This window comes from Peromyscus eremicus, chromosome 3 (assembly GCF_949786415.1).
Source record: "Peromyscus eremicus chromosome 3, PerEre_H2_v1, whole genome shotgun sequence".
In the NCBI taxonomy this organism is placed as follows: Eukaryota; Metazoa; Chordata; class Mammalia; order Rodentia; family Cricetidae; genus Peromyscus; species Peromyscus eremicus.
The window spans coordinates 25,998,909-26,026,407 of NC_081418.1; the positions used below are offsets into that span (position 1 = coordinate 25,998,909).

General features: G+C 38.3%; 2 protein-coding genes across 2 annotated transcripts in view; one reads left to right on the forward strand and one right to left on the reverse strand.

Moving 5' to 3' along the window:
- The first annotated feature begins 560 nt into the window (after positions 1-560).
- On the forward strand, positions 561-19,829 carry Tmem106b (transmembrane protein 106B). The gene is made up of 9 exons (XM_059257386.1): positions 561-689; positions 1,040-1,126; positions 2,758-2,979; positions 6,009-6,072; positions 9,570-9,729; positions 16,367-16,507; positions 16,745-16,794; positions 17,702-17,755; positions 18,781-19,829. Exons 3-9 carry the CDS (start codon positions 2,760-2,762, stop codon positions 18,917-18,919), a joined length of 828 nt encoding a protein of 275 aa, XP_059113369.1. The 5' UTR covers positions 561-689; positions 1,040-1,126; positions 2,758-2,759; the 3' UTR covers positions 18,920-19,829.
- Vwde (von Willebrand factor D and EGF domains) overlaps positions 19,067-27,499 on the reverse strand; it is a 126,290-nt gene continuing 117,857 nt past the window's right edge. Inside the window, exon 30 of the mRNA XM_059256458.1 lies at positions 19,067-19,195. Within this exon, the coding sequence (XP_059112441.1) occupies positions 19,067-19,195 (129 nt within the window). The remainder of the gene's footprint in view (positions 19,196-27,499) is intronic.

The following is a 27,499-nucleotide window of genomic DNA, read 5'->3' on the forward strand; positions in this document are numbered from 1 at the left end:
AGTCACTAAAATGGTACATATCCACAGGTGAGTAGGGGCCTAGGGTCCTCAGGACACTCCTTTAACTACTCGTGGACATTGGGAGAGACCATCTATTGCATGCACAGAAAAATAATATGAATTTAAGTACAAAACCAAAACCAGATTAAACAAAAGCCGGGGGCGGGGGGAAGCGTTCTCCCATTGGCAGCAATTTCTAAATGAAAATGCAATAATACAAAGCGTGTAACTCCCACTGGCGACAAGGCCACCTCAAAGTGTGACAGTGCACGTTTTCCCCCTTCACAAAAGGAATCAGCCTGATGGAGGAGAAAAGAAAACCGATTATTCGCCAGCCATGCGCAATCAGCACGGTTTCTAAACTTTGCAATGTGGAGAACCGGCAGGTGACAAAACCAGGAGCACCCACACCCGCGACCGCTTCCCTTCGGGCCTGACGAAAGGGCGCATGCGTCGTGCCCGTTCCAGGGGCCCAACCCTGCCTTCCAGGGGCGAACTGCGCAGGCGCACGCGCAGGCGTCCGGACCCCCGGCTCAGCTGCTGCGGTTGTGGCCCGGCCCCTCCCCCGCCCCGCTCGGCCGCTCTCAGGCCGGCGCTCCGCCCCGCACCGGGACCGCGGACGCCGTGACCCCGTCCTGCGGCCCGCCCGCGCCCGAGCATCCCGAGACCGCGCTGCGCTCCGCGTGCGGGTGAGCGACCCTGACCCTGGGGGCCCACGTCCCCCGCCCGAGCCGTGAGGGAGGCCGCGGCGCGCCGGGTGCGGGGCTGTCACCGCGGGCCCTGGCCTCCCGCCGAGCTCGGCTGGGGCGGCGCCGGGGCCCTTGATCTGGGCGGCCCAGGGGCTCTGGGGGTGTCCCGTTCTAGCTGCAAGGTACCTCGGAGGTGGATAATCTTCCAGGGGTTTTGCTTGTGTCGCCTTTTAAAGGGAGACACAAGCAAAACCTTTCCCTCTCCAGCCCTTCGGAACTGACCCCGCAGTCTGGTGACACATCTTAGTTGGATGCATTTGCTGTATTTCTCTTTTTCCCCCTGTTTCCAGACCGTGTTGAGTTCACAAGACCGCGACATAAACATTGAGGCCAGGGAGGAGGCGAAGGGGATCTTGCACTCCTTTTAAAAACCTCAAGTAAGTCTCCAAAATAACACTGGTTACACTTGTCAGTACCTACTCAAGAGAAGCCAGACACGAAGCCTAGGATTCAAGTAACTGCTTAAATCTGGTGCGTGCCCAAACCTGCCTTCAGCAGAATGTGTCAAGATTGTTGTGGATCTGGATACAACAGCCGGCTAAGATCAGAGCCATTTAGCTCAGTCGTCAGCCTTTTGCCATGAGGGCTCCCTTGGGTGGGACACAGTTTCGACCCCTGTTGTCTAAGAGAGCTAAAAGGGTATACCCCATGCCTACCGCTGAGGCCAGCTCATCCCAAAGCTCCCTGTGTTCTGCATAGCTTCCAAGGTCACAGTGTGTGGGAACATTGATGATTAAAATTCATCCCTGTGCACCTGTGGCTGGCAAGTGTCGCTTTGGCTCTAATTTGCTGTCATTGAGCCAAGTTAAGATCCTGCTTGTTTGGAAGTCACAGTCATTAATATATTTGAGCTTAGGCAGACAGTGAGTATAGAAGTTTTGAAAGTATTTTTATTCATACTTTTATCCTTTCACTCTTGTATACTACTCAAGGTTTTTTTAATTTAATATTGCTGTCTATACTGTGAGTGAATTCAACGAATAGAGTAAAATTTTGAAAAGCAAAATTTCCTTCTATGGGGTGACTTGAATTATTTAGTGTTAGTTTTATTTATTAAATAAATAATTTAAAAGTAGTATCTAATGATTGCCTAGTGCTATTTAGAAACTGATAAATGATATGATTAACCATAGGAAGAAAAGGAATTTTACCATTTAAAAAATTTGTTTTCTGTTTTTATTAATTTTTTCTCAGAATACCAGCATGTTGTGTTATGTGACTTTTCATGTTCCTTTCCGTCATGAAATTGTAGGGCTTTATTGTATTACATGACCTATCTGGAGGGCTTATTTCTGTATGACTGCTAGCACTAATTATTCTTACCTGGATTGTAAGCATCTGTTATTTAAACTGTTATACTAAAAATTTGACGATAATATACTCAATTGTCCTACATTGTATAGTAAATTATGTTTAATATTTCTGAATATTTGCTTCCTAATTTTTAACTACCAGACTGTTACAGAAAACTATTCATAGCTTAAAAAAACTTCTGATTGAGAGGTTTTCTTCTTGTTGTAAATATTTGTTACAGTTGTTTGAAGCAAGAATTCTAAGTTTAGAACTCAAAGAAGTATTTTAAAATGAGTGAAATGTCACTTTGAAATTAGCTGGTGATATGCATATCTGTTGTAATAAACCAACAATCAGTTTCACCTGTAGTGCTAACTGGTTTCTAGTTAAAACGTGGTTGTTTTTTTTTTTTTTCTACAAAAACTAAGAGCACATATCTCTTCTGAGAACACTAAGGTCTAAAGTCTATCTACACTGTAAACTTTTGCCAAATGTTACTCACCATTTTGAATCCTATTCTCATCACCAGGCTTTAATCTCATAGTGCTTTGTTAGAAAAGCACTTCCGCGTCCTAGCAAATGGCTCCCTCATGTCAGACATTATTTTGATTGAATATTTAATCTTACAAGTAATTTGCACTTACCTAGCCCTGTAAATATCCCATGAGATTACTTTGCCCCTGGAATTTACGGTCAGCTTTTTGTTTTTCATTAGACATGGGAAAGTCTCTTTCTCATTTGCCTTTGCATTCAAATAAAGAAGATGGTTATGATGGGGTCACCTCGACAGACAACATGAGGAATGGGTTGGTTAGCAGCGAAGTCCAGAATGAAGATGGAAGAAATGGAGATGTCTCTCAGTTTCCGTATGTGGAATTTACTGGAAGAGACAGCGTCACTTGTCCCACTTGCCAAGGAACAGGAAGAATTCCTAGGGGTATGTGTTACTGCATGGATAGTCCTCTTAAAAAAGGATTCCAGACATTTGCTCAAGTAATGTAAAACCTAGAGTCTTAAGCAATCCTATTTTCAATGATTCAGAGTTAAAACTTACCAATTTTGTTTAGTCAAAAAGTCACAAAAGTGCTGGACGATGGTGGCGCACTCTTTTAATCCCAGCACTGGGAGGCAGAGCCAGGCAGATCTCTGTGAGTTCAAGGCCAGCCTGGTCTACAGAGTGAGATCCAGGACAGGGACCAAAACTACACAGAGAAACCCTATCTCGAAAAACAACAACAACAAAAGACACAAAAGCAAGCAATTAGTAGTGTTCCTAAAGCAGTGATAGGCATGACTTGAGCACACCTGGTATTTTTCATGCTTGTCTGCTATAGTAGCCAATATGCACTGAGGATTTTAATCCTTTTTGACATCATTAGAAGCCATATCACAGTCGTTTTGCCATCTTGGATGTTAGTAGTTACATGATTCAGTAACTCCTTATCCAAACAATAAGTTGTTTATGTCCCAATTAGATATTTCTAAAAGGAAATCCATGGTATATGAAGAAGAGCCAAGTAAGGGAAAAAATGAGCTTGTGATTTGTCATGGGGAAGACAGAAGGAAATAGTCCTCTCCCTCCTAGGGTACTCCTAGGGTACTTGAGTTGCACTGATAGAAAAGAAAAATAATAGAGTGTGTTGTGATGTTCTTCTCTACGTGTAAAAGGTCAGTAGGTGACCCTGGAGAGACCCTAAAGAAGGACAAAGTGACGGCATAAGGAATTCCAGAGTCTCTGAAAAGTGCCTTGCATTAACTGGGGTTTATTGCATAGGCTACTGAATGGTGGTTTTATCTTTCTGGAGACAGTAGCTGCTTAAGAATGAAAGAAGTATTGTGGTTGAAGAAATTAATACACCAGTGTGATAGGGTAGGAATACTATTTCTGTCTATCTAGCCATGCTTTTGAGGTACGGCCAGTAGGCTTTTTGGTAGGTTGGGTGTGGATTATGGAAAGTAGATAATCAAGGATCATCCCAAAGTTTTTTTTTTTTTCTACTCAACAATTTAAAGAATGAAGTAACTGTTTATTAAAATAGGCATAAAAGTAATTTGAGTGTGCATGTCAGAAGTGAGATAAGGAGCTCAGTTTCAGACATGTTTGGGGAGGTGGGTTTGACATCAAAGTGAGTTTTTAATAGACAGGTAGTTACAAGGGTCTGAAACTGAAGAGCGTGTCTTAGCTGGTGTCATCGATACATGATGAAACTTCAAATGGAACTTGATAGGAACACTTTGCTTAGCAATTTGGATAAAGAAAAAGGAAGAGACTTTGGCATGAGCTCAGGGACAATGCAGCATTTGAAGACAGCAAGAGAAAGAGGGGATGGGGAGATCTCTGTCTTTGGTGTCCTAGAAGAAAGTAGAGAAAATGCACTGAGAAGAAAGGGAGAGCACTGTTAATGCTGATGACAGATGAAATTGTGTGGGGACTGAGGGCTTCCCATTGGTTTTGTGATGTGGAGGCCACTGGGGATTTTTAACAGAGTAGTTGCAACATCATGTGTAGACAATGTCAGAGCAAAACCAATTTTTTTCTTGAATTGATATACCCTAAAGTGGGGGCAGTAGGGTGACATCTTATATAAAGAAATAGGCTTTGTGAGTTTTGCTGTAGAATAGGAGGGCAGAGAGGTGGTAGCTGGGAGGTTGTAAGGTCATGAGAGTGATCTCTTTTAAGATGGAGTGAATGCTAGATGTGTGCATGCTGATAAAAGTGGTTCATAGAGGACATACTGGTAACGCAGGAGGTGGGATAGTTAGTGGAATAATGTCCTTGAGAGATGATACCTAGTGCAGAAAGATGACCCTGTAGAGGGTACAGGGAGCTTCTCAAGAAGGACCATAGAAGCAGGTAGGTGAGTAGATATTGTTAAATCAAACTCTTGAGGCAGAGGAGTCTGTGAAATGAAGGGATTATTTAGCTGTTACAGACATTAGCCAAAGGCAAAAGAGCTGGGCCTATGACAAATTCTCTAAGTCACCAGCAGCATGGCCAAATAGCACTTGAAAAAATGTCCACTGGACCTAAGGGACCAAAATATTCCATAATGAAATTCTGGGAGAAAAACTATAAATTATTTACATGAACCTATTTTGGGTCTAGAAAGGATGCCAGGATAACAGAAGCCCATGGAAAGCAGGAGAGTAAAGAAAGAGAAAATTTTGCAGTCTGGTTGGTTGGTTCCAAAACCAGAGTGCAGTGTAGTCTGATGGCTTCCTCCTCAACATACAGGAAAGGAATGTGGAACATTTGTTCCTTTTCTTTGTTTGATGCTATGAGTTAAATGAACTTATCTCTTATTCCTTCTGTTTTCTCTCCTGTAACTTAATGTAGGACAACTGAAAAGTCTTTGAAAGTACATTGTTAGGTACATTCTCTCCCTGTACATTATGGACGAAGAATGAGGATAAAGGAGGTTATGCCGAGAGTTTGAAGAGAGTTGAGTTTTGAAATTGTGGTTTTAGAGAGTGGGAACTAAGGAAATATGGTGTAATTGTCTCTTCAGGGATCACTTGAAATTAGTGATTGCAAATGAGAACAGTGAGCTCCTGAAAGCTTGAGATTTAGAATAGCGACAGCATGGTTGAGGATCCAGGAAAAGGGCAGCAGCAGTGTGTTTCTTCTGAAGCTGGGGTCAGTGCAGAGCTCCTGAAAGCCAGGACTTTTCAGTTCTGTTTTGTTTTGAATTTTGTTTTTTTAACCAGTGGATCAAAGAATAGCAGAGCCCTCATTATTTATATTACTTTAGACATAATTAACTTTTGGTTAATTAGACATTATGAAAAAATGTAGTATCTTCTCTATAACACAACCTTTGGATAATTTTAGAAGATATAAAGAACAGCTTACTAAGAAATAAAGAGAGAAGTATTCTGGTCTTTTGAAGCAGATTTTGCTAGAACACCACTGTGTTTTTAGTTATTGGTGTTAATGAATTTTTAATGTACATCTTTCACTTTTAGGGCAAGAAAACCAACTGGTGGCATTGATCCCATATAGTGATCAGCGGTTACGGCCAAGAAGAACGTAAGTGATCATAAGATTTCTGCTTTTGTGGTTGTTTGTATATTTTTACTTTCAAACTTTGTATAAGTAATTACTCTACATAAGACATTTGAGAAGAAAAATGTATCTAGTAGTTAAGTTATACCATCATATGCCCTGTGTCTTTAAACAAAAAAAATTACTGACTAGGGTAAGGATGTGAAAACTTAATGGCACCTATATCTTCAGAAACCTGTTTATTAAGAGTTCTAAAAGAGTGGCAGTACCATGCATGTGTATGCAGGCCATTTTCATCAGGCATGGGAGGTTCTGTGTTCTCACTGACTCCAGAGTGATAATGACTGCCCAAAGCATAATGAGCACAGAGACCTGAGCATGCTTAGCAGACGTGTGGGCATTTGAAGAGAAGCCAAGGGAGTCTCCAACGATCCTAAGTGTCCTGATGTAGAAAGCAAATGCTCCACCCCTAAAGAACACGCCTACACTCAACAATACTGGCAAGTATTTTTGAGAATAACTTGTTACAGTGAGAAGAACAGAGATTGCAGAAAACCCACAGTGGCCTTGAGAAGGTCAGAAGGGGCTGAGTACTCATGTGGGCCAAGCCAACCTTGGCCCATCCCATTATTCAATATGGAACATGAAGAACATGTACTCAACAAAATGCTGAAAATTGAAACACCAAAAAAGCAGATGGAAACTTTTAAATATATGTAAAATTTAAACAATAGAAGGTATAACAATAGCTTAAGTCAGACATTGAAAAGTTCAGAAATAACTGAATAGGAGAATGTGAAAAGAGAACCAACAGATCCATTAAAATATCTAGAAAAATACTTTTTCTATAAAATTGGAAGTACACAGTACAAATATGATTCCCTGAAAAAATGTGAGAGAAATTAAATCAACATGAGGTATATAAACATACAAACTGTCTTAGTGTTCTGTTGCTATGAAGAGACACCATGATCATGGTAACTCTTATGAAAGAAAGCATTTAATTGAAGCTTGTTTATAGTTTCAGATATTTAGTTCATTGTCATCATAACAGGGAGCATGGCGGCAAGCAGGCAGGCATGATGCTGGAGAAGTAGCTGAGAGTCCTACATCCAGATCCATAGACAGCAGGAAGAGAGATAATGGGCCTGGCTTAAGCTTTTGAAACTTCAAAACCCAGCTCTAGAGATACACTTCCTTCAACAAGGCCACAGCTACTCCAAGGCCACACCTCTTAATCTTTCTTAGTAGTGCAACTCCCTGATAATTAAGCATTCAAATACATGCATATATGGGGGCCTTCTTATTCAAACCACCATACATACTGTCTTAGGGTTTCAATTGCTGTGAAGAGACACCATGACCACGACAACTCTTATAAACAAAAAACATTTAATTGGGGTGACTTGCATTTTCAGAGGTTTAGTCCATTATCATTATGGTGCAACATGATAGCCTGCAAGTAGACATGGTGCTGGAGAGAGAGCTGAGATACATCTTGACCTGCAGGTATCAGGAAGTAGTCTGACACAGTGGGTATGGCTTAAGCATATATGAGACCTCAAAGCCCGCCTCCACAGTGACACACTTTCTCCAACAGGACCACACCTACTCCAACAAAGCCACACGTCATAACAGTGCCACTCCCTATGAGCTTATGGGAGCCAATTACATTCAAACTACCACACATACATAATAAAAATCTTTGAGAAAATAAGGAAAAAAATGTGTATGCAACCTCATAGAAGCAAATAAGAGGTATGATTACTAAATGTTTGCTTGAGGGACACATGGCTAGAATAAAAGAAGGTCTCATTGTATGTACCAGAAAGAGACACCCTCAACCTGAGAGATATTCTACTTAAAATCATGGACTTTAGAGATTTAAAGAAGAAGAAAAGCCCTTTGGCCATTCGGGCAAGAGGCTTAGTTAATGAATAAAGGATAGAAGATAGATTGGCCAACTACCTCTTGGCCACAATGCTTTAAATAAGCTGTTGAATAAAAAGAGTTGGTCCGAACTTATAATCACAGAGTGGGAAACCTTTCAATAGCTATGATTTACAATCCATTAGTAATGAAAAACCACATTGGACTTAGTATAGATAAACTTCCCCTGGTTGAAGATAAAACCTTGCCAGGCGGTGGTGGCGCACGCCTTTAATCCCAGCACTGGGAGGCAGAGCCAGGCAGATCTCTGTGAGTTCAAGGCCAGCCTGGTCTACAGATCCAGGACAGGCACCAAAACTACACAGAGAAAACTTGTTTCAAAAAATAAAAAATAAATAAATAAAAAAAGAAAAGAAAACCTTAGTTGAAATCAGAATACAAATGATAAACCAAGAAGTAATGTCTGCAAATCATGTCATGTAGAAGACTGGTCCCCTTCTGTACAGAACATCAAAATTTGAAAAGAAAAAAGACAGCTACACAAAGGGGGATAAAAATAAAAGCTGTGGAAAGTACCTCACACACACACACACACACACACAAAAAAAAAAAATATATGAATGACCTTTAAATGAAGGAAAATATATTCCATCTCGTTCTTTAAAGAAATGCAAATTCAGTACACAGAGATATCATTTTTATCAGATTGGCAAAAGCCCAGAATTTTGTCAACATGCTTTGTTGGCACCACTGAGTGAAAACAAGCATTCTCATGTCTTACTAGTTGAATAAGCATTTTGTATTTTTTGGCAAAACTGCATAAGGATTTTCAGTGAACTTGATGGAGGCATAGGAAGTTTGGGGGAGGAGAGAGTGACGATGGGTCACAAGGAAGGTAAAAGGAATATAGGACTGAGAATGAAATTGGCTCCTAGTAGAGCACTTTATAGTGAAGTGCCCAAGAAATCTGAAACTGTAGTTTTGAGTGTAACCCTGAAGGAAAATACACGTTTCAGAGGAGTTAAATGGATAGAAAAACATGTGAGTTATTTGTCTTTTTTCTCTTGTACATGCCTAGTATTTCCACTTAGGTAAACAAAACAGGATAACATCTTCACTGCTCGGTCGATCAATGTAAACAGTACTTTTAGAACTAAGTACATGAGTACTTGGGGAGGGAGTCTGAAAGGACTGGAGATAATGAGGATAAGGAGCCATGTGTTTGTTTACATCAGGCAATAAGCTTTACAGGTTTATTCATGTCAGGTAGTGAGACTCCAGTTCAAACCCTGCTTCCATGAATTCAGATGGAGGCCTGGATTCTGAATTTGTGAAGGGCCCTAAACTTGTTCTCATGTAAAACCTGGATTGAAAATCAGTTCAGTAAATAATTCATTATAAGGCTGAAATCTCATTTTCTAAAACTGGCAGTTCATCTTCTAAGGAGATTATTTTAACTCTTAGAAGTACCGACATTAGCTAATAGTTTTAGAGTGAAAATTTGGCAAAGTTAAATGTGTCTTCTTGCTGCAATGAGATGTGGCAAAAGAATTCAAATGAAAACATCTTCCTTTCATGTTGCTCTATTGAATTCTGGATAGCATGTATGTAAGCACTCTCTTTTTTTCCAGAAAGCTGTATGTGATGGCATCTGTGTCTGTCTGCCTGCTCCTCTCTGGATTGGCTGTGTTTTTCCTTTTCCCGCGATCTATTGACGTGAAGTATATTGGCGTAAAATCAGCCTATGTCAGTTACGATTTTCAAAAGCGAACCATATATTTAAATATCACGGTAAGTACCCACTTTCGCTGCAGGCCTTGACTCCATCGTTTGTGTTGTACAGCCACCCATGTACTCTGCTCAGAGAATGCTTGCTGCTGACCCCTTGTTGCTGTATTTTCCATGAAGCTTTGGGTTTTTTTTTAATTAATTAATTTATTTTACATACCAACCTCAGTCTCCCACCCTCTTCCAGTTAATATCTATGAGTGAGTGAGTATACACCATGATAGTCTTTCTGGGCTTGGGTAACCTCACTCAGGATGATTATTTTCTAGTTCCATCTATTTACCTTCAAATTTCCTGATGTCATTGTTTTAAATGCTGAGTAATACTCTATTGTGTAAATGTACCACGTTTTCTTTATCCATTCTTCAGATGATAAACATCTAGGTTGTTTTCAGTTTCTGGCTATTACAAATAAAGCCACTATGAACGTAGTTGAATAAGTATTTTTGTGGTATGATTGAGTATCCTTTATGTATATGCACAAGAGTTGTATCACTGGGTTTAGTTATTTGGCGGTGCTCTTACCCTGTGAGGAAATGTCACGAAACACGACAGAATCCACTAATAAGAGTTTTTATTAAGATAAAAGAGACAGACAAGTGTGCTCAGGCCTGTGGAAGAGACACATGCGTAGAGAAGAAGAAGGAAGCCGGGAATATAGTGCCAGCTTATAAAGGCTGGGTGGCGCACACTACACAGGTCCATGTGGCTACTCCACGCATGTGCGTAGATCACATGGTTGTGTTGCAAGCTCTTACACAGCCATGCAAAGCCATGGGACGCCTTGGCCCGGAAATGCCTATTTTGACCCAGAACTGGCTAGGTGGAAGTGTCTAGGTCCGCCGGACATGCCCAACCATGGAGCTATGTTGTGAATCTAACACTGGGTCTTGAGGTAGATTGATTCCCAATTTTCTGAGAAACCACTATATTGATTTCCAAAGTGGCTATACAAGTTTGCACTCTCACCAGCAATGGAGGTGTGTTTCTCTTGCTCCATATTCTCTCCAGCGTAAGCTGTCATTTGTGGTTTTGATCTTAGTCATTCTGACAGGTATATGATGGGATCTCAGAGTCGTTTTGATTTGCATTTCCCTGATACCTAAGGATGATGAATGTTTCTTTAAGTGTTTCTCTGCCATTTGAACTTCTTTGTTGAGAATTTTCAGTTTAGGTCAGTACACCATTTTTTAATTGGATGTCTAGTTTCTTGAGTTCTTTATGTATTTTGAAGATCAGCCCTCTGTCAGATATGGGATTGGTGAAGATCTTTTCCCATTCTGTAGGCTGCCATTTTGTCCTATTGACAGTGTCCTTTGCCTTACAGAAGCTTTTCAGTTTCAGGAGGTCCCATTTATTAATTGTCGATCTCAGTGTCTGTGCTACTGCTGTTCTATTCAGGAAGCTGTCTCCTGTGCCAGTGTGTTCAAGGCTCTTCCCACTTTCTCTTCTATCAGGTTCAGTGTAACTGGATTTATGTTGAGGTCTTTCATCTGCTTGGACTTGAGTTTTGTGCAGGGTGATAGATATGAATCTATTTGTAGTCTTCTACATGTTGACATCCAGTTATACCAACAGCATTTGTTGAAGATGCTTTCTTTTCTCCATTGTATTGTTTTGCCTTTTTTGTCCAAAATCAAGGTGTATGGATTCATGTCTTAGTCTTTGATTTGGTTCCATTGATCCCTCTGTCTATTATGCCTTTTTTTTTTTAATTACTATAGTTCTGTAGTGGAGCTTGAGATTAGGGATGGTGATACCTTCAGCAGTTCTTTTATTGTACAGGATAATTTTAGCTGTTCTGGGTTTTTTGTTTTCCATATGAAGTTGAATATTGTTCTTTCAAGGTCTATAAAGAATTATGTTGGGATTTTAATGGGGATTGCATTGAATCTGTCGATGGCTTTTGGTGGTCATTTTTACTATATTAATCCTACGATCCATGAGCATGGGAGATCTTTCCATCTTCTGATATTCTCTAATTTCTTTCTTCAAAGACTTGAAGTTCTTGTCATACAGATATGTCACTTGCTTGGTTAGAGTTATACCAAGATATTTTATATTGCCTGTAGCTATTGTGAAAGGGTATTATTTCCCTGATTTCTTTCTCAGCCTTTTTTATCATTTGTATATAAGAGGACAACTGATTTTTTGGAGTTAATCTTGTATCCAACCACATTACTGAAGGTGCTTATCAGCTGTAGGAGTTTCCTGGTAGAATTTTTGGGATCACTTATATATACAATCATGTCATCTGCAAAAAATAGCAATATTTTGACTTTTTCTTTTATAATTTTTATCCCCTTGATCTTTTTTTGTTGCTTATTGTTCTAGCCAGAACTTCGAGTTGTATATTGAATAGATATGGAGAGAGTAGACAGCTGTGTCTTGTTCTGGATTTTAGTGGAATTGTTTTGAGTTTCTCTCCATTTAATTTTATGTTGGCTGTCAGCTTGCTTTTATTATATTTAGGTATGTTCCTTGTATCCCTGATACCCGAAAGACTTCTATCATGAAGGGGTGTTGGATTTTTGTTAAAGCCTTTTTCAGCATCTAATGAAAGATGATCATGTGTTTTGTTTTTCCTTTCAGTTTGTTTATATGGTGGATTACAATGACAGGTTTTTGTATGTTGAACCATCCCCGCATCTCTGGGATGAAGCCCACTTGAGCATGGTGGATGATCTTTTTGAGTTCTTGGATTTGGTTTGCCAGTATTTTATTGATTATTTTTGCATCAATGTTCATGAGGGAAATTGGTCTGTAATTCTCTTTCCTTGTTGGGTCTTTGTGTGGTTTGGTATCAGAGTAACTGTGGCCTCATAAAAAGAATTTGATGATTTTCCTTCTTTTTCTATTTTGTGGAATAATTTGAGGGGAATACTGTTACTAGCTCCTTGAAACTCTGGTAGAATTCTGCACTGAAACCATCTGGCCCTGGTCTTTTCTTGGTTGTGAGACTTTTAATGACTGCTTCTATTTCCTTAGGGGTTATAGGTCTGTTTAAATTGTTTATCTGATTTTGATTTAATTTTGGTATATGGTATCTATCAAGAAATTTGTCATTTCTTTTAGAGTTTCCAGTTTTGTGGAGTACAGGTTTTTGAAATAGGACATAATGATTGTCTGGATTTCCTCATTGTCTGTTGTTATATCCCCCTTTTTGTTAGGTAATTTGGATAAGGGTTTGTCTATCTTGTTGATTTTCTCAAAGAACCAACTATTTGTTCTATTTTATTGATTTCAGCCCTCAATTTGATTATTTCCTGCTGCCTACTACTATTGAGTGTGTTTGCTTCTTTTTGTTCTAGAGCTTTGAGGTTTTCTGTTAAGTTGCTATATGAAATTTCTAGAAAATCCTTATGAAGGCACTTAGTACTATGAACTTTCCTTTTAGCACTGCTTTCATTGTGTCCCATAATTTTAGCTGTTCTGGGTGGTTGATATATTGTGCACCCCAATAAACTTATCTGGGGGTCATAGAACAGAACAGCCACTATATTAAACATAGTTTAGGCAGTGGTAGCACATGCCTTTAATCCTAGCATTCCGGAGGCAGAGATCTGTCTGGATCTCTGTGAGTTCAAAGCTACACTGGAAACAGCCAGGCAAGGTGATACATACCTTTAATCCCAACACTTGAGATCTCATGTCTTGCTTGGGAAAGACACATGCCTTTAATCCCAGGAAGTTATGGCAGGAAGCAGAAAGGTATATAAGGCATGAGGACCAGGAATTAGAAGCTTTTGGCTTGTTAAGTTTTTAGGCTTTTAGCAGCAGTTCAGCTGAGATCCATTCGGATAAGGACACAGAGACTTTCAGTCTGAGGGAACAAGATCAGCTGAGGAATTGGCAAGGTGAAGTTGGATGTGACTTATTCTGTTTCTCTGATCTTTCAGCATTCACCCCAATACCTGGCTCCGGTTATTTCATTTTTAAGACCTTTTTGCAATTTGTCTTATAATAGACAGATGACAAGACAGAGTAAAGGCAGAGACAGTGGCTTCTGTCCCCATGGAGTTGGGATGTGCCATACTCCCAGCACATGTTTTATCTGTATAGAGATGGCCTGTGCTCTTTTTCAGCTACATCAGCATGATTGAAGGATAGCCAACTGCAGTTGGACAATAAACATAATCTAATGTAAATGAACTGGGAATTGTCAGCCAGGAACAGTGGCTGAAAGGCAGTATGTACCAGTCAGTGGTACTGCACTGATGAAACACTTAAATGCTTATTACTAGACTTGAAAACTCTGTAGTACATAATGATTTTGACTCTACTGTGAAGACTTAACTCTCAACAAATTATACATTCAACTGCTAGCAAAGTATGTACATCAACCTACATACAGACCTTTGAATGTATAATCAAGCAATCTCACATGTTTATATATGCAAGATAGACATGTGTGCTGCAGACTTGCTTTGGCAGGAGGGTTCAGGTCCCAAAGAGGATGTGTTGATCTGTGGTTAGGGGGAGGGGAATGAAGAAGGAGACTATCTGTGGGTGAATCATGACTGCCAGCTGTGTTTAATTGAAAAAAGACTACACTTTTTATTGTACTTAGGATTAAATGGGAGAAAAGGGGCATGTAAGCTGGGATGGTGCTTTAAATCCACGAAGAAGCTAGACTTGACCTTGACAATAGGCACTAGTCATATGTTAATGCAAGGACCTTAAGTTTCTCTTGCCAGAGATAAGGAGAGTGACTGCTTTAGCGAGCAGGAACATTCCTCAAGCCCCAGAGGGAATGGAGACCCTTCTCCAAATGCCTGACCCTGGGAAAAAGAACTTCTGGGGAGGAGACACTATACTACAATTTCTTAGTCTTACTATATGGGCTTGTTCTCCTCACACACTCCCCAAAGGGAAGGTCCTGATGTCTTACTCTTTTCCCATTACAAAGTACCATTCTGATTTCTCTACATTTGTTAACTGAACTCTTGCCATTAATGGCCTCAGGCTCTGGATCTGAATTGTAGGCTTTTCATCCTTGGGATCAGGTGTATCTAGTAAATCACTAACTTTCTTGTTCTTGGTGTAATTAGGAAGGTACAATGGAATTCCCGGTTCCACAGTGGCAGGAATTTTTTCCAAAGAATTATTTTGTTTAGAGAGGCTATCATTGTACACATTTTTATCCTTTGCCAAAGCCCGCACAAAATTTCTCAAAGGGAAAGGCATTAATAGTGAGAATCATTAAAAATGAAAGTATAAAGGTGCTGAAGAAGTGTGGTCCGCAATGTTGAAATGCTGGCACTTTGTCAAGCAGCAATGGTTGCCATACGGTCCACACCACATGTGCTCATGAATATTTCAGCTGAGATCACACTGCATTTTCCTGCATGAAGGACTTTTTCATTGACTATTTTCCAAAGTAATTTGATGTAATAGTTGTGAATTTAAAACATGTAAACTAAAACTGGCTGTGGTAGCATATGCGTGTTATATTATACCACTGGAGGGTTAGGACAGAAGGTTGAAAGTAGAAGGCCTATTTGAGCTGCAAACTTGAATCTAACCTTTTTTCTCTGCGTTTTAATCTGGTGTAAATCTACAAGCATGTAAGTTAAAATCCCATTTTCATTTAAACAGGCTGATAATGCCACTCATTGGGAAATGTTCTTGCCTGTTGTGCACAAAGATCTGATTTAGTCCCTCTTGCCACACAAAACCAGACTTGGTAAATGCCTGTAATAGGAGTACTGTAGAGCTGGAGATAGGAGAAATTCAAATGAGTTCAAAGTTTGTAGGACTGCATGAGGTCCTATCTGAAAACAGGTGTTTTTCCTTTCAAAACTGGGGGGGTGGTGGGGGGGGTGGTGTTGTTTGGTTTGGTTGGTTTTTTGGTTTTTTTTAAGCCAACTATGTAGTGTTTTTTTATATATACATATATATATATATAATTACATAAATATTTAAATGAAACTTAAAAATTATGTTTAGTCCGACTTTTGCTAAAACTCTAAAATATATGTTCTTGCCCTGGCCAGCGGGGTCTTCAACAGGGACCTGAAGGGAGGGCCGGAGAATGAGAGGGACAAGAGACACAAAGAATGAGAGCAAGACAGGATGCCTGATCAAGCTCCAAAATTTTATTTTCCTCTTAAGGCATATATAGACAGGGGCAAAGGGGAGTGCAAGCAGGGAGGGGACTTTAATCATGGGTTGTTCAGCCAACAGGGTATGTTGCTGTCGGGATTATCTATTCTTGCCTAACTGCCTAACTGCAGCGTGGTCACCTGATTTCTGAGAGGAGGTTCTGGTATCTGTGGGAAGAGGTTCTGGTGCTTTGGAGACTTAAGCAAGGCCTAGATCTAGAAAAAGAGGAGAGAAGCCCAAATATGGTGGCATGTGTGTCAAGGGTCACTTAAGCTTATGGCTCCTGTCATGTTCTAACATTGACTTTTCCCTATTTTTATGTAATATGTTTTCTGGGTCTGATTATTAAAATTTTGAATTTTGTGTTTCTTATACACATAGATCTCTGTAAATGTTCTTTGACATTTTGTTAATATTTTTCTTTTCCTACTAAATGAGGCATAGTCACAACTGAAGTCATTTGATTTATACTTTTGAGTTCACATTTGTGTGCCTATTTAAAGATAATGTATATTTTCTGCCTCCTTTTTTACAGAACACGCTAAATATAACAAACAATAATTATTACTCTGTTGAAGTTGAAAACATCACTGCTCAAGTTCAGTTTTCAAAAACGGTTATTGGAAAGGCACGCTTAAACAACATAACTAACATTGGCCCACTTGATATGAAGCAGGTAAGCCTCAGGCAGGGACAGGCTGAGTGAGTTCAGTGGTTCTTCACCCTGTGTGCTGTAAAATGGAACGAGGTGGGGGATGCCCTCAAAGACTTGGACATGTGTCCCATAGAAGTACAAAGGAACTTCATCAAAGAAAAGATGTCTAACTCTTGAAAAGTTTTGATTATCTTTAGTGTTTGGATCTTATCCTCCAGTGATATGTTTTCCTTGCTGTTTTCTTGTGTTTGCTTTCAGATTGATTATACGGTACCCACAGTTATTGCTGAGGAAATGAGTTACATGTAGTAAGTGTTGATTTTTAGTAACTATACCTTTTGTTTTCTTAATAACATTATCAGTTAAAATGGCCACATTTTTCAATGTTTGCTCTGTTCTCTAAACATGCTTTTCTTCTTTGTACTCTACAGTATAAATAACATGTATATATGTATCCATAAAATTCATCTTTATTTCCAGAATTATATATATATATTATATATACATATATTATATATGTATATGTATATCACTTACTTTTAGTTACCATTTAGTTACAGTATAGTAATGGCGTACTGAGATTTCTAATCCATAATAATACTCTTATGGATTTGTAGTTCTGATGATTTTTTAATTTTGTGTGTGTTTGTGTGTGTGTATGAGTATGTTGCATGTGTGAGAGTAAACACACTCATGCATGTATTTGTGGAGGCCAGGGTTGAAGTTGAGTATTTTTCATTATCCGTCTCTACCTTTTTCTCTAAGATGGAGGTCTGTGACTGCAAACCTAGAACTCGTTTATTTCGTGATGCTGGAGGATCAGCAAGCCCCTGATATCCTGTACCCAGCCTCTAGTACCAGGCTTACAAGTACATCTTGCCATGCCTGGCTTTCAGTCTGAGTGCTTAGTATCCAAACTCAGGTCCTCATGCTCACACAGCAAGCATTTTACCCACTAAGCCATCTTCCCAGCATTCTTATATATTCTTAATAGTGTCTTTCCAGGCACAGTTACATGGGCCCTCATTCCCAGCTAGGAAGAAGGCTGAAATGGGGAAGATTATTGAGGTCAGCCTACACAACATATGGACATTCCATCTCAAAGGGAAAAAACAGAACAAAACAACAATCAGTATTCAGTGTCTATTAGGTTTAATGGAATTTTTGGTTAATAATATAGTAACATTGCTCTTCCTATTTTAACTTCTTTAACAGCGATTTCTGTACACTGATCTCCATCAAAGTACACAACATAGTACTCATGATGCAGTAAGTATGGCTATGTTTGCAAAAATAGCTCTTGCTAAGACTTTGAGTTTATAAAGTCCTGTAGGCTATGCATCCCCATGAAAGCCATCTCAGTTGGGCCCTCAGTCTTACAAGAGTGCTGTGTAAAATGGAAAGGTTTTCTCACTTTGCTAGCTAGAGTATGGTTGCTCAGAGACACAATTAAAAGCCTCCAGGCATTGTGGGAGCTCAGGAAAATGGCAGGGTTAGCACAGAGAGGATGGCCAACAGCAGTTCCTTTCTGCTTGGTAAGTAAACTTACAGCAGCAAGGAGGAATTATGCTTTGGGTTTATAAATTGTGTGTTGTTTATGTACAGAAAATATTATTGGTTGTATCTGATATTTTCTCCATTGGCTGACATTTAATTTTCCGTTTTTCTATGATGAGGGAACCATGTGATTCTTTTTTTTTTTTTTTTTTTTTTTGTTTGTTTGTTTTTTCGAGACAGGGTTTCTCTGTGTTGCTTTGCCCCTTTCCTGGAACTCACTCTGTAGTCCAGGCCGGCCTCAAACTCACAGAGATCCGCCTGCCTCTGCCTCCCCAGTACTGAGATTAAAGGCGTGCGCCACCACCACCCGGCACCATGTGATTCTTTTTAAGCATGTAATAAACTATTTTCCAGTCAAAATAACTATTTTAATTATATTTAAGATATATTTTATAATTATATTTTATAAATGTTTTACATATTTATTAAAGAAATATATGTGTAATTATATATGTTTATATATATTATTTAAGCAGATAATTGGATAGGGTTTGCTCAGTTAGCATTTTTGGATCTGGTGAAGAAATATTCCCTAGAAGTCCCGTGTCTATAATCTTGTTATCACTAATACCAAATCCAAATAATCAATAACTGATAATTATAATTCTCAATAAGTTATTTTAGGACATTAATTTGTGAGATATAAATTCATATTAGGCTGATTTTAACCTCATAAATCCCCTTGGTAAAATTTTTAAATATACCTTGCATATTCTTTTCATTGATTTCATTTCTAGGGTAACTGTAACAACAACATACTTTGGACACTCTGAGCAGATATCTCAGGAGAGGTACCAGTATGTCGACTGTGGAAGAAACACCACTTACCAGTTGGCCCAGTCTGAGTATCTCAATGTACTTCAGCCCCAACAGTGAACTCTGAAGGAGATGTGATAGAGCAGAGGACCCCCCTGAGGCGTTTCCAGAACTGTCAGTGAGGAGGCACTGCCTAGGACATCTTGAATTGGGCATGTCTAAAGTTGAAACTAGGTCACCGAGGGTTCAGCCGACAGAAGCTGCTCCTTAAGCAGCTACTGGACTCTGGTTCTGTGTCGAGGATTTGCTCGTACCAAGAGCTTTTACTTGATCGTAAGTTAACTGATTGGCTTTCTTCTCATCTTTGTTCCCAAGGTGAAAAAATGGAGACTTCCTCTAAATACAATAAAGAATTACACAAAAGTCATAGACTTAATCTGTAGCTCTATTGATAATATAGTTCAGTCATGAACGTAATTTGAAAAATAATTCTGAAGATTTTTATATGAAATTACTGAAAGTCTATTATTCATGGAAGACTTTTAAAATCTAACCTGTTTTATAAATTCCCATTCTTATATGATGGTAGTCTTTCGACTATATGATAACTTAGCTATTAGCTAAATGTTTTTAGCCTTTGATTTGTTGAAATTCTACTCATTTGCATGTTTTGTCTTATTTCTAGCTAATTGTTGTATAATATTTACCAACCATAACAGTCTGCCCAATTCTGGTCTACACTTTTTAAGAGCCTCTCAGTATGTGCTTCATGTATATAGCTTTGTGAACTTTCTGTGTGGTCCCCAAACACACTCCTTTTTTGTGTACAATATTGTAAATAAACTGCATGGCTTTTATACAGCTTTGATAAAGGTCAAATGAAATGGTACTGATTAAGAAGTAAAGCAAGTTGTTCATAAAGAATAAAGGAGGACAACGAAATTCAGAAATCTATAAAGTATCAGTAGATTCCAGCTACTTGTTGGGTCTGACATAAAACAGATATTCAATAAAACATTTTGATGCTTTACTTTTATGTTGCTTTTCATATTAAGAACTATATGGATATTTTCACAATGATTAGATATCATCAATTTTATGAATGCTAAATGGAAGGAAATTATTTTTTACTACAAATTATTCAAGAAATCCTTTCATTGAACACTGGTGGCTACATCAAAATAAAACCTATAGTTTGCTTGTGTATCATACTGATTTGATACTTCTAGCAGCTGCATAAGTTTCCTTTTTTACTTTAATTTCATCTAACATTGTTTTCAAGTATGATGGATGTTTGCCTTGTGGCTTACATTTTCAGTGTCTTATTCTATAAGGTGTTTTTCCTTATTCACTCAGAAAATTCTAAGACCCTTTTAAAATATATAACACGCCGGGCGGTGGTGGCGCACGCCTTTAATCCCAGCACTCGGGAGGCAGAGCCAGGTGGATCTCTGTGAGTTCGAGGCCAGCCTGGACTACCAAGTGAGTTCCAGGAAAGACGCAAAGCTACACAGAGAAACCCTGTCTCGAAAAACAAACAAACAAAAAAAAAACAAACAAAAAAATAAAATAAAATATATAACACTAACCATAGGAGCTAAGTATGATAACAGGTTGATTTTCTTGTTTGTTTGGTTTTTTTCCCTGTGACAGAAATTGGGTTTTCCTTTTCCCGTACTCAAGTGCCTACCTTAGTTGCGTGTAGTTGCGTGTAGCCTATTTGTCAGTGTGGTTCTTAAGTATGAAACATAGATTCTAATGACTTAATCTTGTCCCTTAAGCACACTCATATCTCCCTTAGCTTTCATACCATATTCCCCATGTGAGTGAACATTTCAAACATCCATTTTTTTGTATCTTGCATTCCTCAGGCGTTAGGAGGTTAGCATCCTTCCTGTCATACCCAGATCATCCCTTGCATCATTCAGTTTCTAGTCAAACCAGTCTTCATTTGAAGTTTTCTTTTGCTGTGCTTGCTGGTCACCTCCCCCCCCCCCCCCCCCCCCCCCGTTCATTCTCCTTCAGTCTGCACACTGTCTGGTCACCTCCCCCCTTTCATTCTCCTTCAGTCCCCCCGTTCATTCTCCTTCAGTCTGAACACTGGTTGTGCTTACATTTTCCAAATTAAACTCACGTCATTATCTGTATTCTCTCATTTTGACATAACCAAAGTCTATGAGTCAACTGCTTTTCCTTTTTCTAGAGTGTTTAATCCTATTACTTCAAAATCACTAGTTAGACCTCCAAGCCTTGTGTTTCTTCTTGACTAGTAATTATATAGTTTCATGTTTACTCAGTTAGCTTTCATAATTAATGATTTTTCTATGTGTAAAAACAAAATGTAAAGAAATCTTTTAATGATTTCTCTTGTGCTTTTTCCTATTCTTCATGCTTCATTACATGGTGTGCAAAATCATCATTCATTCATTACTTCAAAATCAATCTTTACATATGCCTCATATAATAATTTGTTTCTTCTGTGTGTATTTTAGTCTGGGATAGCACTGTGTAAGTGAGGAAGTTTGTTTTCACCTTCTTCTAGAGTACATGTGTAAGGCCTGAAGAGGCAGGCCAGTGCAGCAAGTGGAAGCAACTTTGTGCCCAGTGACTCAGTTTCAAAATCTTTAACTCTTTAAATTGAAAATTTGATCGCATCTACACATCTAGGTTTGATGTCTAATTCTGATGATGTTTGAGTCATTAAAAAAAAAAAAACCTTTGGAATTTAAACCCAAGTAAAAGATAAAAGGAAGAGAGATGTAGATTCCTTGTGACTATTCAAGGAGAATCAAGTAACTCCTGGGTAAGCCAGGGTGGTAACAAGCTGTAAGTTAATAAAACTAAACTAAAACAAACAACAACATTTTTGGAGAACCCAAACAGTAGCCATAAAAACATTTGAAAGAATGAATGAGGCTTTAACTTTCCTTAGGTCAGTGCTGAGTCTGGCTTCTGGCATGGAGAAAGGGTAGGTATTAACATATTTTTATGAGTACCTCTATAACTTAGACTGGCATATGATGAAAAACATTACATGCTTTCAGAAGCAAATTCTGTTTTACCCTGATCCAACACTGCCCTGGCCTCGCAATATCATGTGTACAACACACTGGCTGCTGCTTTTCTGTCTGCTTTGCTTATGTGATTCTCAGCAGGGTACTGAGAGGATTTGCTTTAAAATTACATACTAGTACATACTTACACTTTAGCCAGAACTAGGTCCTCTGTCTCATATTTGTGCCCTATCATTTAAAATATCTATCAGAAAGCCATGGTAACTCGGTTTAATGCAATTAGAAAGCAGAAGTGGCCAGCAAAATGATTCAGTGGATAAGGATGATTACCACAAAGCCTGATGACCTGAGTTCAGTTTCTGCATCTCACAGCAGCAGAAGAGAACTGGCTTCTGCAAGTTGTTTTCTGATGTCCATGCACACACAGTACCACATGTATATGCACACATGCACATACACACACACACACACACACACACACACACACGCACAAATGCATGTGAAAAATAGAATAAAAATTCTTGAAGTTAATAGTGATGGGCTAAGATGTTGGTAACTTTGAATTGCTATCTGAAATATTTCTAAAAGTAAACTAAACAATGTAGAATACTTTAGAGCCAATCCTGGAACTTAGTTTTTGTGTTAATGTTTAATACTTTTTCAATAATTCCAATAAAAATAAAACTGGCATTTTCAGTGTGAATTATTTATGAATAAGACTATTACATTTGAGATTTGAAATACAGTGTGAAAATATTAGACATGAGATAAATTCTTTGAAATTGCTTGAAAGGCCATCTTGACTGAGATATTTAATAAAATATAACTTTATTTTGTGTTCAGTTTTCTTTTGATTCCTGTTTAATTTGGCTTAATGAATTAGTTATTTTCTCTAAAAAAAATAGTTACAAAGAATAAAATATAACTCACTTCAGATCTTATAATTTGCACTTAGGAAATGGCAGTGCAATATAAAAAGGGTAGGAGATAACATCAAAACACAGTATAAGTGACATCTCAGGAGACTTGAGACTTGGCCCTAATGAGTCCTTTTTGGTTCTTAGCCTTACTGTGATATAATGTTGGGTATTATGTTGGCAGGTGTATTGCTGAGTCTTTGCATTCTGTTTGTTTTTTTAAAGTACTTAAATCAACAGGTCTTTACACAATGCTTCTTGTTTTAAAAGATCGTTCCATTCATATACTTTAAAAATATGAAGAGTTTTAGGTTTTCAAATATGTTATCTGTCTTCTTTGACAAGTAATATGAGCTAAACTTAAAGCTGCTGATGTGTAATGAAAAGGTAAACCGGGTGCCCTCAGGTAAGAGTTTGAGATCCATAAAATGCAACAGTTGCTAGGCTCAGAGTACTTCTTAGAGGGGTCAACTTTATGCCTCTCACTTTTTTTGTGAAATTAGGTTTTAACTTTTTAAAGAAAAAATTATTACTTATCTGAGATAGTTGGATAGTAATTATTCAGTTTTATTTTTTGATTAAAGCAGATGTCTTTGTGATATACTTGGATCAAAAATTTAAATTCTATATCCAATATCTATTTGCATAACAATATTCATTCACAGTTTCTAATTGGAACTACATTGTATATCTTTAGCTTGCTTAGATAAATGGTTTCACAGAGGAGTTTGGAAACTTGTCTTTAATTTGGATAAAACCAACAGTGATGTGGTTACTGTAGGAATGGAAATGGAGTTCCCATGTTCTAAACTGAATGCAGTTCCTTCTGTAGTTCTTTTTGCACATCTAACATGGAGTCCAAGTTGAAGAACATAGTGTGGTTGCTGTTCGACCCTCAAAGCACGGCATAGATAACTTAGCAAGATTATGAGAAGCTTTCCATAGTTGAGTCTAACTATTCTAGAAGGAAGTTGCTGCCTTCTGTTTAATTACATTAATTGAAATGTGTTTAAGAGAAATGTTTTCAGGATATTTTGTATGCTGTAAAACACAAAAGAATAGTATTGTGCCAATGGCCAAAGTAATATTACTACCATGTAGATGATGAAGTTCAAATTGACCCACTTCACCCAGAATTTTAGAAACTAGAAGTCTGGGAGATACTGCATCAGCTGTATTGGGTGATTTAAGTGTTGTACATGCTGTTCTTCTTGCAATTGTCCAGGATGAGGAGGAACAATGCCAGGCTATACCAGACGCAGAATTTGATTGCACAGAGGCTGGCTTCAGACATAAAGCATCAGCCAGTCATGTCTGTGTGTTTTATCCTATAATTCCTTTTAGAACTAAACTGAGAAGGTTTTGGGAAATGATTTGGGATGTCCACTGATTGCATGAATGACACTATTACTAGACTCTAACAGTCAATTTAAATTGTGGAATAGAGAACGTAAAATATGTTCTGTATACTTGCTCTTTAGTGACATCCATCATGGTATACCTATTAAATTTACTGTTTGTACAGTTCTGAATTATAGTTATGATTACTATTCGTGTAGGGAAACACGGTTATGATAGGAGCAAAAGAATAGACATGCCCCCCCAATGCTATTTTTAAATTCACTTGTAACCGTTACTCTTATACTTGTGTATGACAAAATTAAATTTGTAAAACATTTTAGCATGAAAAATAAAATTTGTATCAACAAATTATTTGGCTTATGCTCTTGAAATCTTGAAGGTATAGATACTTTAGTCCCCTCGTCTCTGAGAGTCTTGAGAGTAAGCTCATCTTTGACTTCTCTTTCTTTGATCCACTCTAGCTTCCATTTTGTCCTCAAGTTCCACCCTTTCTACCCATGCAATCTCTCTGGAATCGTGTGTGTGGAATCTCTATTGCCTATTCTTTACAGGAAAAAAAAAAAGCCTAGGTCCTTCCGCTGGTGTTAACCCTTCATTATCTGATCACAACCTAACTATACCCTGTGTCTACCCATGAGCCTCCCAGCAAAGCTGAGAGCTGTGCTGTTCCCTAGGAACATGTGTCAGCCCTTTGCTCATTCCATACATTTCTTCACACAAAATTCTGTATCCATTTATTCTCGCCTCCATCCTATCATTAATATTCAGCTCATACCCCACTCCTTGCTCCCTTTCTTTCAAATGGATTCACAGTTGGTAACCGTTTTCCAGCTTTGTGCTTTTCAATCATTTGCCTAATTGTGAAAGGAAAAATTATATTTAAATCTAAAGTGTTTTCTTCTAAATTGAATTTAATAGCGTTTAAATTTTTGTTTAGAACATTTATTCAAACACTTTTCTCAACAGGTCTTTTTGTTGTTCTTGTTGTTTTTGAGACAGGGTTTCTTTTGTGTAGCTTTGGAGCCCATCCTGGAACTAGCTCTGTAGGCTAGGCTGGCCTCGAACTCACAGAGATACGCCTGCCTCTGCCTCCTGAGTGCTGGGATTAAAGGTGTGTGCCACTACCATCTGGCTAACAGGTCTTTACTTTAAGCACAGTTTTTAAAATGTTGTAAAAATAGAATGAGCTGAAGTTAGATGCGCCCTGAAGTATGTTGGTAGAAAAATGAAGAAAGAAGTAGTGTTTGTTTTACTTTTGTAAGTCTGATTATTTTTTTTTTAACCTGGACAGTTTGTAAAGTGAGAAAGAAGTAACAAATTGATGAGGCTTTTATTCTGGTAAATTTCAATTCCCTTGATCAAAATTGTCAGATTTTCCTCTAAGATGTAGCTTTTGGTTTTTAAGACAGCATACTGTATAGGAGTATGTGATGTCAGGTCTGCCTTGATTTGTGAGGGACAAAAGGCAAACATCTTCAGACAGCTCTAATGGTCAACAAAGGTGTTTGGATGTGCCATAGGTGAGCACATTGAAGCTTAACTCTACATCTCACAAACAGCTTGCAGAATGATAGTGAAACGTGGTTTTTACTTTCTGACAAGTGGCTTTCTGCTTTTACTCTAATGTTCAGTCTTGAAAGGGAAATTTTCAGAAATTTTTGCAGTGCATTATATTTTATGGTGATATCATAAGTCAAAATTTGCCTTCTGAATCCAGCGCTGTAAGCACTTAGCCATCACAACCGTGGCCAAATTTATCCTTATTCCATAAACCCAGGTACCAGGAAGGAGACACATTATTTATAGAACTTTTAAAAAGTCACACTGAACTGAACAGATCAGGTGCAAAAAGAATCCTGTCCCTAAATGTAAAAGAATGTTTCTCCCAATGAAACAAATCAACTTTTGTCTTATAATTCTTTTTTTTGCTCTTTAGAGTAAACATAAATGAGCTATCAATTAGACATTAACAATCTTAGATTGAAAACATAAACAAAATCTCCCCAGTCATGATTGTAAAGGGCTTGGTTTAGATAAATATAAAAACCTCAGCCAATAAGACGTAGCCAACTAGGATGGTTATGTAACTGGGGACTTTCCAACTAGATAAATTTTTTGGCATGTTGATTGTTTTTACATAGCTGAAAATTAAACTTGTGGGTTCATGCATGCTGCACAGGCATTCTACTGAGCTACACCCTCAGCTCTAAAGAATGTTTCATTTTCCTACCAGATAATTCTGACCTTTTGTCATTGGACCTTTCTTCTGTCACACATTACCCAATTCATTAATTCTTTCTTATTCAAACTCTAATGTTACTAGAATTTTACTCTTAAAAAAAAGACCTTTGGAAAAAGATGCTGGAGCAATTTAGTATACAAAAATAACGCCCACATTCTTTTTATCTGGGAGGCACTTCACCTCCCTCCCATCACCCTTAATCACATTGGTCCTGTGATGAACAAGTCTGAGCATCAGCAGTGTTTTAAAGGGGATATGAGGTAAAGATGCTAAGGCATCAAACCAGGCTCTCTCCCAGCAGCTGACCCTCTGGATAGCGAGTAGTATGCCGGCCTTCTGATGGCCATCTGCATTCTTCAGTGCCTGGGCATCTTTGGGCGTTCTCATTGGTCTATCCTCATAAGTTGAACAGATATTTTCTGTATAAGCTATGGATGGATTAAGCAGCTCTGTACATTAAGGAATGATGAAGAAAATAACTTCTTATTAATCCCACTAAATTGGATATAAGCTGTGTGGTGTATTTCCCATCTTTTGTTAGAAACAGATTGTACAATTGTTTTCTTATTTTTCCCTTCAGTCATCTCTGGGTCTTAGACCTACCTTTATCATTTCACTATATTACAAAGGCAAATATCTTAAAACATATATACTTTCATAAATATCAGTAGTAAGACAACAGATTTTCCCAACAACTGTCTTGTATGTAGATGCACTCGGTGAACAGGAACACTGACAAGGAGCCCAGAAAGATGGCCTCTCTGCAGGTGAACCCCATAAAATAGTCTGTGCATCACCAAGATTTTTAAGCACTAGAAACACTCAACTTTTTTTTTTACTTTCCAGTTGAAGCAGTGCTCAAAGGCATTTTCTCTCAATAAGCATTTTTATTTAGTTTATCTAGAACTACAGACAAAAATACAGGCAGCAGGCTGCCACTCTGCATTGCTTTATAAACTGCCTATTTAAAGTTTTAGACCATTCACTCTAATAGGATTCCAGTTGAGCTGCAGAAGCATTTAACCAGGCCAGTTGGCTGTATCCAGAATTAATTGGAACTCAGACTAGTGCAGATAACAGATGTATTCAACTGTAATTATTTTGCAAGGCTAAGTTACTTTGTAGCTTAAAGGTTGGAACCTGAAAGCAGCATAGGACTTTGCAT

Bases quoted from the DNA above. Each gene is read 5' to 3' on its own strand.
- Tmem106b (XM_059257386.1), top strand. From the start codon at position 2,760: ATGGGAAAGTCTCTTTCTCATTTGCCTTTGCATTCAAATAAAGAAGAT. The intron at 9,730-16,366 runs GTAAGTACCCAC...CCTTTTTTACAG, and splicing joins CCATATATTTAAATATCACG to AACACGCTAAATATAACAAA. The intron at 16,508-16,744 runs GTAAGCCTCAGG...GTTTGCTTTCAG, and splicing joins GCCCACTTGATATGAAGCAG to ATTGATTATACGGTACCCAC.